The sequence below is a fragment of the Amaranthus tricolor genome, chromosome 11 (assembly GCF_026212465.1).
Source record: "Amaranthus tricolor cultivar Red isolate AtriRed21 chromosome 11, ASM2621246v1, whole genome shotgun sequence".
Lineage (NCBI taxonomy): Eukaryota > Viridiplantae > Streptophyta > Magnoliopsida > Caryophyllales > Amaranthaceae > Amaranthus > Amaranthus tricolor.
The window spans coordinates 21,354,127-21,369,392 of NC_080057.1; the positions used below are offsets into that span (position 1 = coordinate 21,354,127).

The 15,266-nt window shown below is 36.8% G+C and overlaps 1 protein-coding gene across 1 annotated transcript; it reads right to left on the bottom strand.

Annotated features, from left to right (window-relative positions):
• Window positions 1–902: 902 nt before the first annotated feature.
• On the bottom strand, window positions 903–2,092 carry LOC130826660 (uncharacterized). The gene is made up of 3 exons (XM_057692229.1): window positions 1,749–2,092; window positions 1,155–1,587; window positions 903–1,019 (listed from the first exon to the last, which is right to left on the bottom strand). Exons 1-3 carry the CDS (start codon window positions 2,090–2,092, stop codon window positions 903–905), a joined length of 894 nt encoding a protein of 297 aa, XP_057548212.1.
• Window positions 2,093–15,266: the final 13,174 nt, after the last annotated feature.

Sequence of the window (15,266 nt, forward strand, 5' to 3'; positions counted from 1 at the left end):
GTCCTCTGGCACGCTGAAATGCTCTCTGAGCCAAGTCAACTCCAACAAGGATCCAGTGATGATCTTCGTCTCCGTGGGGTCTTGAGGGTTTTTCAGGCCAAACCCCCAGCAGCTCAATAACTAAAGCTGGCCAATGTCCCTCTCCATGACCAATCACTACTTTTCCTTCAATCTGCAGACCCAGTATAACTGCAACATCTTGCAACTTAATCGTTGCCTCGCAAACCGTAAGGTGGAATATATGAGTCTCCGGCCTCCACCTCTCCACTAATGCAGTGATAAGAGCTCGATCGAGCTCCAAACCCCCTCCCAACAACCTGTGAATGTAATTAAAGCTAGCTAACTCCACTACCTCTAAGACTCTGTCATCCACCTCCCAATGTAACGTACTCGCCTGGTAGTGCTTACGAGTTACCAACTGGGAAGTGGAGCCATTCCACGCTTAGTTGATGGATCTGGAAGAACTGTCGGACCATTCCAAGGAGCACAGGTGTATATGTCTCGAACAGACATGAAAGTGTTCTTGTATGTGGATACGTATTCTGTAGTTCGAAACGAAGGGTCCACAAACTCGTCATATGAAATGTTACGAGCTCGACATACTGCAAGAACATGTGAGCATGGTAACTTGAATATGGTTGCTTTCTGACAAGAGCATGATGTAGCCGTGAGGTCAACCATGTAACATTTTCCACCTTTTCTTGCTATCATGTTGCCACGACCAGTGGTGGCCTCAAATATCCCACGTACTGTGTCATATATCCTAACATCATGAAAGTGTGCTTTTTCAACATTCTTATCAATCGTATCAGTTGGTTTCTTGGCATACACATGTCCATTCTCTAATCTCTTTCTCCCTAAATCCCTCCTTTTTGCAAAGTATTCGTTAACCCGGTAGAATATCATCCTAACCAATGAAGTGATTGGGAGACACCTGCCCCTTTCATTACGCCATTGAACGCTTCAGACATGTTTGTAGTTTTCACTCCATATCGATGACCACCATCATGAATCAATGTCTATTGGCGCTCAGAAATAGAACCATCCTCTAAGTACTTATATGCGTCCTCATCATACTCTTTAAGGCGATTCATATAGAAATTATATTTCCGAATCTTTGTCTGTTCAGAAGCTTTTCCAAATAAGTTTTTAACTGCTATGTTCTTGAACTTCTTATGCACGTTCAAAGCTAGATGACGTTTACAAAACCGATAGAATGCATATGACTCTTCCCAACCTTTTTCAACTCTGTTCATTGCATGCAAAATTCCCTTGTGACGATCAGATTTAACACATAAGCCATCTCTCTTAGTGACATAATGCCTTATACATTCCAAAAACCAACGCCAGGTGTCGTTGCTCTCTCCCTCCACAACGGCAAAGGCAAGTGGGAACAACTGAGAATTTACATCTATCGCCACAGCAATCATAAGTGTGCCTTTGTACTTTCCGTACAAATGTGTACCATCTATACAAATAAGGGGACGATAGTGAGGAAAACCCTTAATGGATGGTCCGAAAGCCCGAAAAATTCTCTGAAACATAACTCTGGTAGGATCGATTGGACTTCCCATTGCACCACTGTTCCTGCATTAGACTGCATTAATGCCTGCAGGTACCTTGGAAGCTCCTTAAAGGACTTATCCCAATCCCCAAATACTTTTGTTATAGCCTTATTTTTGGCCAACCAAGCTCTCTTATATGTTATAACAAATCCGTATTTTTTTTTTACAAAATTAACGATTAACTTCACCTTGAAAGCTGGATCAACTCTGATCATATCCACTATTAGATCCACAACAAAATCAGAAGTAAGGACGGGATGGTCATCACTGTAGTGTGCTGAGCAATCTTGATTATGACCCTTATATTGCACAATCATAAATGAGCCAGTGGCGGTCATGATAGCTCGCATCCTCCATTCACAGCCTCTCTCCACCCCATTAGTACATTGGATAACATACTTTGAAGACTCTGACTCAATTACACGGATGTTTCTATTGTTAGATACCACCCATGCTTTAACATTCTTCTTAAGGTGGTCTAAGGAGCTAAAATCTTGCCCACTCCTAAAGTCTCCATTTTCATTCATGGAGTTGTCATTATTCCAGGTTGTCCATGCATCAATCAATCTTTGATCAACCTTATCAATTCTAAGCCAGTCTTGAGATGGAGCACCATCTCTAATCGCTGCATCTAGAGCTTCTCTTTTGTTATCCTCCTCCTCTAAATCAGAATCAATATGCTCATCCTCCTGATCTAAAGAGTCAACCTCGTTGGCATTACGTGTAACAACCCGACTTACCGTTGACTGGGTAAACAGGGTCATCACTGGGTTCGTTTTCCAAGAAACTGAAATCACACTTTTATCAAAGTATTCTTTACACGAATTTTATACATTAAATAAAATATCTCTTTCTTGAAAATGTTAACAAATCAAATACTTGAGTCAATATTATCAAAATAATAATATTATTACTCGAATTAACTTACTTAATAACCCCAATCAGCTTAATAAACTTATAATTAAGCTTTATTAAATGTAGTCTATTTCATTACGCCTAACCAAGTGAGTTGTGGAGAAGGTGTTCATTACACCACCACCAATGCCACGTGAATGAATTGGAGAAGTAAACTCATCCAAGTGATCATTAACGTAAATTGGGTTACTTAACATTTCTGTGAATGTATCATGGCGTACATTAGGACCTGATTCTAGAAGTTCCATGCTAGTTATGACTTCTCTCGCATTACCCAAATTTGCAACCAATTAACCTCCATTGTCGTTCTAGGGGCTTGTGATGCCGCATAAGCAAGAGTACTTATGCTTTCATCATTCTTAATCGGGACTAACACATTTTTCTTAGTCACCGGATATTTCATCTCCATTTTTAACATAAAAGAGTTGCGATTGCAACCAATTACATCATAGAGTTTGCTATGAAACATCTCAAAAATAGTACTTTGACGATGGATAAACATCACTGCATTTAATCCTCCTATTACACAACATCTGATCCAATATAGCTTACTTCCCCACCTCAATACACTATAACGGGAAAATGATCCATATTCTGCAAACACAAGTATGTTCTTTATGTGACTTCACATACACTTTATTGTTGATTGTGAGTAAGGGAAGTATAAATGTGAATACAAGAATGTGTAATGTTAAAGTATTACAAAACTTATTAGAAGGTTCAATTCAAATATAAAGCTAACAATACCATGAATATATACTAAAACCATTAAACTAACCCTATAAAGTAGTAAACTTTCATTGAAGCATTTCATGAAACACTTATATGCATACAAACCAAATCATAAAATTCAACTACAAATGTGTAAAATGTAAGCTTAAATCATGAAATCAAGAGAATGTAACAAACAATCAATGTATTTACACTAAATATGAAAAACTTTCATTGAAGCATTTCATGAAACACTTTATATGCGGTTTTTGATATACGCAGCAATAAATATGAAAAATAATTAAAAAAAATAAATTCCTCAAATGCTGCGGTTAACAAGCTACCCACAACAAATAACATTAATTGCTGCGGTTTTCGATAGGCTCACAGCAAATAACATACACATATTCATCAATTGCTGCGGTTAATTAATGTATGGCCCGTAGCAAATAATGCTTCAGGAATAATATGCTTAATGTTAATTGCTGCGGTTAGGCGTGGGGCCCGCAGTAAATATACTCTTCTATTTCACAAAATTAAAATTAAACCCGCCATTACTTCGTTCACAAATTGCTACGAACGTATACTGTTGTATTCTCTCAAGCAAACCCACCATTTTCTCCATTCAACATTTCATTCTTCATCTTCATGTTCTTCTAAAAACCATAAACTCTTCATCTTCAAAATCTGTTTCAAACCCAACATTGAAAAACACTCGAAAAACTGAGCGATTTTTGACTGTTTCTTCAAACTTGTTCTTCATCTTCTTGGTTCATAAACCCACGAAATTTGGTCTTGTTCATCTTTAAAAACCCACGACATTAAGGTATTTTTTTTCTCCTTTTATTTTGTTAAGCATTCAAGTTTTGCAAGATATTCATGAAAACACTCGAAAATTAGGGCAACTGTTTGTATACTAATTTTTTTTTCTCTGTTTCTCGTTGTAGATAACATAACCCACGAAATCAAGGTAATTATATTTATTTTACTAATTTGCAAGTTCATATCTTTGTTTTTTAACATGTAATTTAGTAATTTAGTGCTAAAGATATCAAATTATTTGTGAATTTTACGTTATTCAAGTTTATGTTATTAGTTTGTTAAATATTTGTGTAATTTGTTAAAAATGTGGTTTGTTGTTATAGTTATGTCTTTAACTATTAGAATTAGAATATGATTTTATTTACAATGTAGTGCTTAATATTGAAGTATGAAGTATAGAATTAGAATATGAAGTACGTATATTTAGGGTTAAATAGATTTGGTATAAATAAGTATATATTTTTAGGGTTAAATATGTTTGTTATAAATAAGTATATTTGTTTAAAAGTTGTGTATTAATTTTGTTTTGAATTAATTAATCACACTAATTAGGATGACAAAAGATCGTTCTTGGATGTATGGAAACATTGAATCGTCGGAATTTATTGATGGGACATTAAAATTTTGTAGTATTGCGGTTGAACATCAAGTTAGGACGGGGGGAGTTGGTTTTTATTGACCATGTGTCAGTTGTGGCAATGTATTAAAGGTAGATAGTTTTGATATCCTTAGGGAGTACATACTTCAACGTGGATTAAGGCCTTAATATCATGTTTGGGTTTGGCATGGTGAGGAGGGAGTTTACAAAGAGAAAAATGTTGTTGAGGACGTTAATAATGTGGCCGATGTCAATGAGGATGTAGTAGATTATGTTGATGGGTATGAGACAGATGAAGAGAATGTCGATGAGATGATGGAAGTAGTTGAGGATGAGTTAGGAAAACGTCCTCGTGTTTTTGACTTGTTGAAAGAGGCTTCTCAAAAGCATTTGCACCCTGGATGTACAAAGTTCACCAAACTAACAGAAGTGTTGACAATTTTCAACATTAAGTCAAAGTTCAATTGGAGTGATGCAACTTTCACAATGTTATTAGAAGCGTTAGGTGAGATGCTTCCTGAGGGAAATGAACTTTCAAAGTCGACATATTATGCCAAAAAGCTCATGTGTCCTTTCGGCTTAAAGTACCAGAAGATTCATGTGTGTCCGAATGATTGTGTGTTGTATCGGAATGAAAACGAGAACTTAGAAGAATGTCCTAGGTGTGGGTTATCGCGCTACAAGCGTAAAGGTATTGTGGTATCTTCCAATAATACCTAGATTCAAGCGCTTGTTTTCTATAAAGAAACATGCGTTAAATTTGAGGTGGCATGCAGATAGGGTGAAGAAAGGTCACTTGCTCACACATCCATCTGATTCTCCGGAGTGGAAGAGTATTGATAGGTTGCATAAGACTTTTGGGGATGAGGTTTGTAATTTAAGGCTCGGACTGCGTACGGATGGAATAAACCCATTCGGCAATCTTAGTTCTTAACATAGTACTTGACCGGTACTTTTAGTGATCTATAATTTGCCACCTTGGTTGTGTATGAAGCGTAAGTACATTATGCTTTCGCTTCTTATCTCGGGTCCTAAACAACCTGGCAATGACATAGATGTATATCTTGCACCTCTCGTTGAGGATTTGAGAAAAATGTGGGATGAAGACGTTTCAGTGTTTGATGCATATGCTAATAAGGAGTTCACCTTGCGTGCAATGCTTTTATGCACCGTTAATGATTTCCGGCATATGGCAACTTGTCGGGGTATAAGAACAAAGGGAGAAAGCATGCCCAATATGTATCGATGACATGGAATCCACGTGGATTCCTAAGTGCAAACACGTATTCATGCACCATCGAAAGTTCCTCCCACGAGACCACCAATATCGTAAGAAGAAGAAGTTGTTCAATGGGGAGGTTGAGAACCGTGTAGCTCGTCGACCGTTTACCGGCTATGAGGTTTATGAACAAGTTAAGGGAGTTGAGACTGTATTTGGTAAAACGGAGCAAGTACAAGAGGATGAAGACCGATTATGGAAAAAAGAATCAATCTTTTGGAAGCTTTCATATTGGAGAAATCTATAGGTTAGGCATTGTCTTGGCGTTATGCATATAGAGAAAAATGTATGCGATGCCATACTCGGGACTCTCATGAACATTTCGGGTAAGACAAAGGATGTTAGGGTCGTGCAAGATTGGTTTGAATGTAAGGGTCTTCGTCCGGAGCTTACGCGAGTCATCTTATCTACAGAATATTGAGGTTTCTATTTTTGGCATCATCTACATTTTACGCGAGTGCCAAGGATCAAGCGCCGGTTGATGCTAAATTGGTATACTATAGGCGGGTACATAATATATAGGAGCTTGACTACTCTACTTTCAATATTGGTCTTTTCAAATGTAAGTGGGTAGATAATAATCGACAATGCATAAAAAATGACGACCCTTGTGGATTCACTCTTGTAGACTTAGCTCGTTTGCGTGATAGTGAGGAGCCATCACTAGCCACACAAGCCAAACAAGTATTCTACATTGTAGACCCGTCTGATAAAAAATGGTCTATTGTTGTACCGGGAAAAAGAAACATTCTAGATATAGGTGATGTTGAGGATGAGGAAGAATATGAAGCTTTTGAAGACTCCCCTCCCTTTATCAATCCAAAATCAGTGGATCAAGATGATGTAGATGATATAGATGTTGGTTATATGTGTGTAGATCACACGGAAGGAATACATTTGAATTTAGTGATTTACAAGCTATGAATTTTAAGCTTTTTAAAGTTTTTTTGGCACTTTCGCTCATAAAGTAGCTCAAACTTGGTTTGTTTTGCATGAAACTTTGCACACAACACTATTTGTTATATATTATTGTGTTGAACATATTAGAATTGTAAATCATAGTCATATTCTTAATATTACTTAGCTTATGTTCTAATATATTTCTATTCATACTCTTTCAGGTACTGATATACAATGCATTTATTCAGAGACAAGATTGTCCCCGAGATTGAGACCTCGGATAATGAGCATCGTAGTTACGATAGTGAAGAGGACCAAATTGTGAGATACGAGCGTATGGCTGAAGACGGCTCCACGAATTGACAATGATTCTGAGACTGAAAATGCCCACCAATGGATGCTCCCACTACCAGTAAGAAAAGAAAAGGGCGAGGTCCTACGAAAAACCTCAAAGTCACAGAACCCACGCATTTGGAATACAATGCATTGGGTCAACCCTTCGGAAAATGGCGTAGGCCATATGGAAAATAAGTGGGCCTATGTATCCGCAAGATTTTCATATTGCACGCATGGAACGAGGTTCCAAAGGGTTTGAAGAATTCTCTATGGAATGATAATGTGGTAAGCAACTTTACTTTTTTTACTCATTTAGTTTCATTTTAAAATTAATTTAATTGATAGTAATAAATATAATATTTTTTTGTAGAATCTTTTCCACATCGAGAGTGATGAGGACAAGAAGAATGTGTTTCTTTCAGCTGTTGCTGAAAGATTCAGAGATTTCAAATCCAAGCTAGTAACTGGCTGGATTACGAAGAGGCGTGCCCGTACGACCAAAAAGGTCAAAACAAGAAACCAAGGTGGAGAGTAAGCACCTTCGAAGATGCCTTACGAAATATGGGGTCACATATCTAAGAGGGATTGAGAGGCCTTTGTTGCCAAAAGAACAACTCCCATAGAAGTTGTAAGTTTTTCATATTATATTATAGTTTTTGATTTGAATTTACTTTTTTTGATTCAGTCATTAAACTAATACATGATATTCGATTTCTATTGATTAATTAGGAAAATCGTGGGTAAAGCTTCTGATTCAGCAAGCAAAAGGAAGTTTTACAATCGCTTGAGCCAAAGAACGTACGATGAGGTCCGAAAAGAGTAGGTGGATGCGGGTTTATACCCCAATCAAAGTTCATCCACGCCCTCATCTACGACTAACTCCGCATTCGTGAATACTCCTGCTGGAGATCGGGTGCGTGATTGGTATTGCGGGCTTCATTCCCGAGATGCAAGTGGTAAATTTACCATTAATGATCCGAGAACGAAGAAGGTTGCTGATGCTAAGGTGAGTTTTGAAATTATTAAGTATATTCTTGATTTGTTTTGTATTCTTTGGCTTTGATTTACTTATACTAATTGCTATATATGTTATTTTTATTTAAACAGATAGGCTGGAAAGAAAAAGAAGCTACAGGGGAGTTCACCCCAAGAGGCAATGTTGACGCATTGCATATGGTCTTAGGGAAAGACCACAGTGGGCGGGTAGTCGGAAAAAGAGGCGTCCGCGTGGGGTTTTAGAAGGCATGCATTTGGCAAAGAGTGTGTTGCTACTCAATCCCGAACGACGCTGCGGGATGAAGTAGCAACCCTCCGAGCAGAGATTAAGAAGGATGTTCTCGCCAAACTGGCCGTCGTGTTGCAGAAGATGGGAGCACCCATTGTTGACTTGGCAAACCTGATTGTCAAGGATTAGGAAAGTCAACATGGGGATCCTAATGCTTTGGTCGAGCCAACACCCGAGCCTATTACCCCCGTAGCACCCCAGCCCATTACTTTCCCTGAAGGGGAAAACCCCACACCGGAGACCATAAACTCCGTTGCTTAAAATCTAGAGCCAACTCCGGAGCCAGTGCCACAGTTACATAGTTTTTAAATATATAAGCACTTATTAATTTAAATTGCAACGCGTTTTAATATTTTATTATGATGCTTATTATACTAAACGACACAATTTTCAGGAGACAACTCCTTGTTCTCTTTTGCTGCCTCAGTTAGGTGTTGCTAGTGATGGCGACTTAACTAAGGTTGCATATGGTGTGGCCATGCCAACCAAAGAGGGCCAAACAGTGCATTTGATGTCTGTTACAAGTGGCCACATCAGTGTGACCGTGGAAACTATTCTACAGGGGTTTGAAGATTTCTCACTCCCGGTTCCAATGCTAGAATGGAGCCTTGAGAAACTATCAGACGCCCTAGGTAGTTTCGTCCTATGACCATATGCTTGGGTCCGATTCACTACCATGGTAAGAATTATTTGTACGTTATTTATTTTTATTTTTTTAATTGCATGCTTACACTAATTTAATTATATAAATTGAAATAGCAAAAGAGTCCAAAGGGATCTGGGAGAGAGATTGGTTCCTCAGCAAAGGTGTCGACTGGGTCAAAGTCAATGTCAAGCACTCCAATTTTGACTGATGCGGAGCTAAAAGAACTCTCTCAAGATTGCAAATGGCTGCACACTTGTGCATCTCGCATAAGTGAGGAGGACCTAATCATTCTAAACCTGCAGAAGGACCAATTCTGCTTTTTAGAGAGCTCATTTGTAATTATTAGTCCTAGTGACATTGGGCAATTTTTGAGAGGAGAGATGCTGAACGTAGCTCTTTTCCATGTCTACATGAGGTGATGCTCATTATCTTACAAGTTAGGCATTGTTGTTTAATTGTTTTAATAACCGAATTACTAACAAAATTTTCTTATTCGTGAGCTTAGTACGGCTTACGAGGAGCTAAATTCTTGCGAACCTCCAATAAAAATTGGATGCTTTTGTCCTGAGTCGATTTTGGGTACCAAATGTGTAAATGTTCCAAATGACGTCAGAGCATACATTGAGACTGCTTTGACTGATTCCCTTGCATCTAAACACACGTTCATTCTGGCTCCATATGTGGAAAAGTAAGTTTTATTTTTGAAATTGAACTTATCTTTTGATTTTTAAAGTCACCTAATCTCTAATTTGTTGATTTTAAATTTGCATTTGTAGTTTTGATGTGTGTTTTTTATATATATTTTCTACCATGCCCCCATTGTATTTTCATAGCATTTCTCGCGTATTTTGCTCAATTTTCTATTGGTTTTTATGCTTGGTTGGAGTGTTTGTTTCCTATCTATTTTGTAGGTACAAAGCTCTAATTATGCTAGGAATCGACTCTTGGAGCGAGATTTGCAAGTTGGAAGGTCATAAACTACTCAAAGGGTCATTTTTGTGCTGACCAGGTCTCATACCCGGGTGGGTTTCCACATACCCGGCCGGGTGAGCCTCTCATACCCGAGTGGGTTTCCACATACCCGACCGGGTTTGCACTTGGCACTTAGAAGAATTTGAAGATGCCATTTGGAAGAAAAAGATGCCACTCGCACCCGGGTGGGTTTCCACATACCCGGCCGGGTGAGCCTCTCATACCCGGGTGGGTTTCCACATACCCGGCCAGGCTTCCATTGAAGATTAAAATGCTCTGCTGCGTACCCGGGCGAGTTTCCTCTTACCCGACCGGGTTTACTCTTGAACTTAGAAAATTTTTGGTCTTAAAGATTTAGTTATGCTTCGCACCCGGCCGGGTTTCCACATACCCAGCCGGGTCCTGCAGTTATTTTTGATAGTAACTTCCCATGTCCTCCGATCTCTTTTTAGAGGATATAAATATGTTTTGAGGGGAATTTTTTGAGATAGTTTTTTTTCACTATTGGAGGGTTTGGTATTGAAGGGATTTCCCATATTACTTGCCTTGGGGATTGTTGATCAACACTTCGACATTGTAATTTTAATTATATTGAAGGTATTAGTTTCAATTCTAATCTCTTGTTCTTGTTTATTATTGTTATCTTTGAATGTTTGTTTCTCCATTAAATTTGAATTTGATTTTCTCCATGAATTTAATTGTTGAATCTCTTGTTAGTTTTAATATGCTTAGTGAGTAGTTTTATTTCTAGGGTTTGGTGAAACTATGCAAAAGGTCATGATTCTTGTTTGATTTTAGGATTTAAATTTGGTTTGTCTAGGCGATTCAATTGATGGGTTTTGGATTGATTGCATGTTTGGCCAATTTGCAAGTTTTATTCGCTCAATTCTATAAGCGAGAGTTGCGAGTTTGAGTAAACGATTTCCTTCTTTGAACAATTAAGCTTTAATCGCGATAGCTTGTTTTATTGTTTGATTGTCGAATTTGTTTGCGAGAGCAACATCTTCCTTCGCCTATATTCATTCCTATCCCAATTGTTGTTCATGAATCATGATCGAGGCATAGTGAATCCTTTTAGCCCTAGGTTTTTAATTATTGAATTTTATTCATCTCTTGTTTTTGCGTTCTAATTCGATAAACAAAAATCCAACATTTGATCGTTAGCAATAGTGAACTTGGTTCAAATTGTGACTTTATTTGTCCTTCCACAGTGGTTCGACCCTACTTTCCCAACAATACTAGTTAGGTGAATTAGAAATTATTTTTGGTAGTAAAACGACCTATCAAGTTTGCATTGGATACTTATGGTCATATGTCCTTTAACGAACACTGTGCACGTCTTCGACTCATTACAAAAACCTCAAAGCCCGCCTCGCAACACAAAATTCAAAGCGTTGTTGAATGCATACGTAATATTAATTATTTTACCAATTTGACTTAATTAAGTGTTATATATATATATATATATAAAGTATTACTTTATTCATGCGTTTCAGCACAATGAAAAAAGTACGTGGACAATTCGGATCTACGACCAGAGCCACATTTCAAAAATGGACAACAATAAAGGTACACAAATTCGATTTTATGCGTTTTTAATCTTTTTTGGCACTTTTGCGCATAAAGTAGCTCAAACTTGGTTTGTTTTGCACAAAACTTGGCACACAACACTATTAGGTATATATTATCACACAACACTATTAGGTATATATTATTGTGTTGAAGTGGTTAGAATTGTAAATCATTGTCATATGCTAGAAATTACGTGTTAAGTTGCGATTTTATACGTTTTTAAGCGCTTTTGGCACTTTTGCGCATAAAGTAGCTAAAACTTAGTTTGATTTGCACGAAACTTGGCACACAACACTATTTGGTATATATTATTGTGTTGAAGTGGTTAGAATTGAAAATCATTGTCATATGTTAGAAATTACGTGTTAAGTTGCGATTTTAAGGGTTTTTAAGCGTTTTTGGCACTTTTGCGCATAAAGTAGCTCAAACTTTGTTTGATTTGCACGAAACTTGGCACACAACATTATTTGGTATATATTAATGCGTTGAAGTGGTTAGAATTGAAAATCATTGTCATATACTAGAAATTACGTGTTACGTTGCGATTTTAAGGGTTTTTAAGCGTTTTTGCCACTTTTGCGCATAAAGTAGCTCAAACTTCGTTTATTTTGCACGAAACTTGGCACACAACACTATTTAGTATATATTATTGTGTTGAAGTGGTTAGAATTGAAAATCATTTTCATTTGCTAGAAATTACGTGTTAAGTTGCGATTTTAAGGATTTTTAAGCGTTTTTGGCCCTTTTGCGCATAAAGTAGCTCAAAATTGGCTTGTTTTGCACGAAACTTAGCACACAACACTATTTGGTATATATTATTGTGTTGAAGTGGTCAGAATTGAAAATCATAGTCATATGCTAGAAATTACGTGTTAAGTTGCGATTTTAAGGGTTTTTAAGCGTTTTTGGCACTTTTGCGTATAAAGTGAGAATTCTTATTAATCAGAAAACTGAATTCATATACATAAGAGACAACCTCTATTTATAGGTTTCTAGCTAGCTAACGGCTATAAACATCACGTGCTATACAATATGCCTCTTAAAACAAAAATTAAAAACCAGAACACATAGCTTGGGCACTGATCAACACTGATCAGTGACTGGCCCACCTTGCGCTCGTATCCTAGTGAGCTGTGTGCACCACATTCATGGTTCTTGGGCTTTGATGGCTTGGTCCATGTATGGAGATCATGTTTCCATGGTTGTTTGCCTCCAGGTATCCTTGGTTAAGGCTCAAACCACGCGGCAACGTAGAGTGGTCAGGGGGTAGGCTGCTGTCCTTAACTGCTTACTTTGGTATTGTTAATTAGCTCAAACATGGTTTGTTTTGCACGAAACTTGGCACACAATATTTGGTATATATAATTGTGTTGAAGTGGTTAGAATTGAAAATCATAGTTATATGCTAGAAATTACATGTTAAGTTGCGATTTTATGCGTTTTTAAGTGTTTTGGCACATTTGCGCATAAAGTAGCTCAAACTTGGTATGTTTTGCACGAAACATGGAACAAAACACTATTTGGTATATATTATTGTGTTGAAGTGGTTAGAATTGAAAATCATAGTCATATGCTAGAAATTACGTGTTAAGTTGCGATTTTATGCATTTTTAAGCATTTTTGCCACTTTTGCGCATAAAGTAGCTCAAAGTTGGTTTGATTTGCACGAAACTTGACACACAACATTATTTGGTATTTATTATTGTTTTGAAGTGGTTAGAATTGAAAATCATAGTCATATGCTAGAAATTATGTGTTAAGTTGCGATATTATGCGTTTTTAAGCGTTTTTGCCACTTTTGCGCATAAAGTAGCTCCAACTTGGTTTGTTTTGCACGAAACTTGGCACACAACATTATTTGGTATATGTATTATTGTGTTGAATTGGTTAGAATTTAAAATCATAGTCATATGCTAGAAATTACTTGTTAAGTTGCGATTTTAAGGATTTTTAAGCGTTTTTGCCACTTTTGCGCATAAAGTAGCTCAAACTTGGTTTGTTTTGCACGAAACTTGGCACACAACACTATTTGGTATATATTATTGTGTTGAAGTGGTTAGAATTGAAAATCTTTGTCATATGCTAGAAATTACGTGTTAAGTTGCGATTTTAAGGGTTTTTAAGCGTTTTTGGCACTTTTGCGCATAAAGTAGCTCAAACTTTGTTTGATTTGAACGAAACTTGGCACACAACATTATTTGGTATATATTAATGTGTTGAAGTGGTTAGAATTGAAAATCATTGTCATATGCTAGAAATTACGTGTTAAGTTGCGATTTTAAGGGTTTTTAAACGTTTTTGCCACTTTTGCGCATAAAGTAGCTCAAACTTGGTTTGTTTTGCACGAAACTTGACACATGACACTATTTGGTATATATTATTGTGTTGAAGTGGTTAGAACGAAAATCATAGTCATATGCTAGTAATTAAGTGTTAAGTTGCGATTTCAAGGGTTTTTAAGCGTATTTGGCACTTTTGCGCATAAAGTAGCTCAAACTTGGTTTGTTTTGCACGAAACTTGGCACACAACACTATTTGATATATATTATTGTGTTTAAGTGGTTAGAATTGAAAATCATAGTCATATGCTAGAAATTACTTGTTAAGTTGCGATTTTAAGGGTTTTAAGCGTTTTTGGCCCTTTTGCACATAAAGTAGCTCAAACTTGGTTTGTTTTGCACGAAACTTGGCACACAACACTATTTGGTATATATTATTGTGTTGAAGTGGTTGCAATTGAAAATCATAGTCATATGTTAGAAATTACGTATTAAGTTGCGATTTTATGCGTTTTAAAGCTTTTTTGGCACTAATATCTATTTTCTCTTAGTGCGTTTAACAACCTTCTACATTCGTTGATTGCGGCTACTACACGCTGAAGTACATGGACGATATTATAAAATCCATGAAGGATTTTGGAGTCGAAAATATAGATGCCGTAAGTATTTGTTACATTCTTAAATTATTATTATTGGCAAAATCTAATGTTTATTAATCTTTTAATTTTATATTATAGTTAAGTTTTATACGACATTCCGAGGGAAACACGCCCTCTGAGAAGTGGAGAGATGCGCAAATTAAAAGACAAGATTGCCGCGTATCTTGATAATTTTTGTCCTTGATAAATTGTAATTAGTATATATTTTTTAGGGCTTTAATGTATATTAGATATATATGTACGTACATAATATTATATTATATATACGATCGAGAGTTTAATATTAAAAAGAGATTATTGGTGATTATTTGTTATTATCATTGGATTATTATTGGATTAATCATTGTTATTACATTGTACATTATTATTGGATTATTATTAGTATAAAACGAAATAAGAAAAAAAAATACCAACTATTTGCTGCGATCAACCAAAACCGCAGCAAATAAAAAAGAGTATTTGCTGCGGTGAGCAACGAAAACCGCAGCAAATAAAAGAGTATTTGCTGTGGTCAGCAACCAAAACCGCAGCAAATAATGCCACTTATTTGCTGCGGTTTTGGTTGCTGACCGTAGCAAATACTCTTCTTTATTTGCTGCGGTTTTGGTTTGATCGCAGGAAATAGTGCCATTTTTGCTGCGGTTTTAAACCGCAACATTTAAAATAGGCCATTTGCTACTATCACTATTGCTTGGGGCCAAAACCGCAAATGGCCAAAAAACCGCAG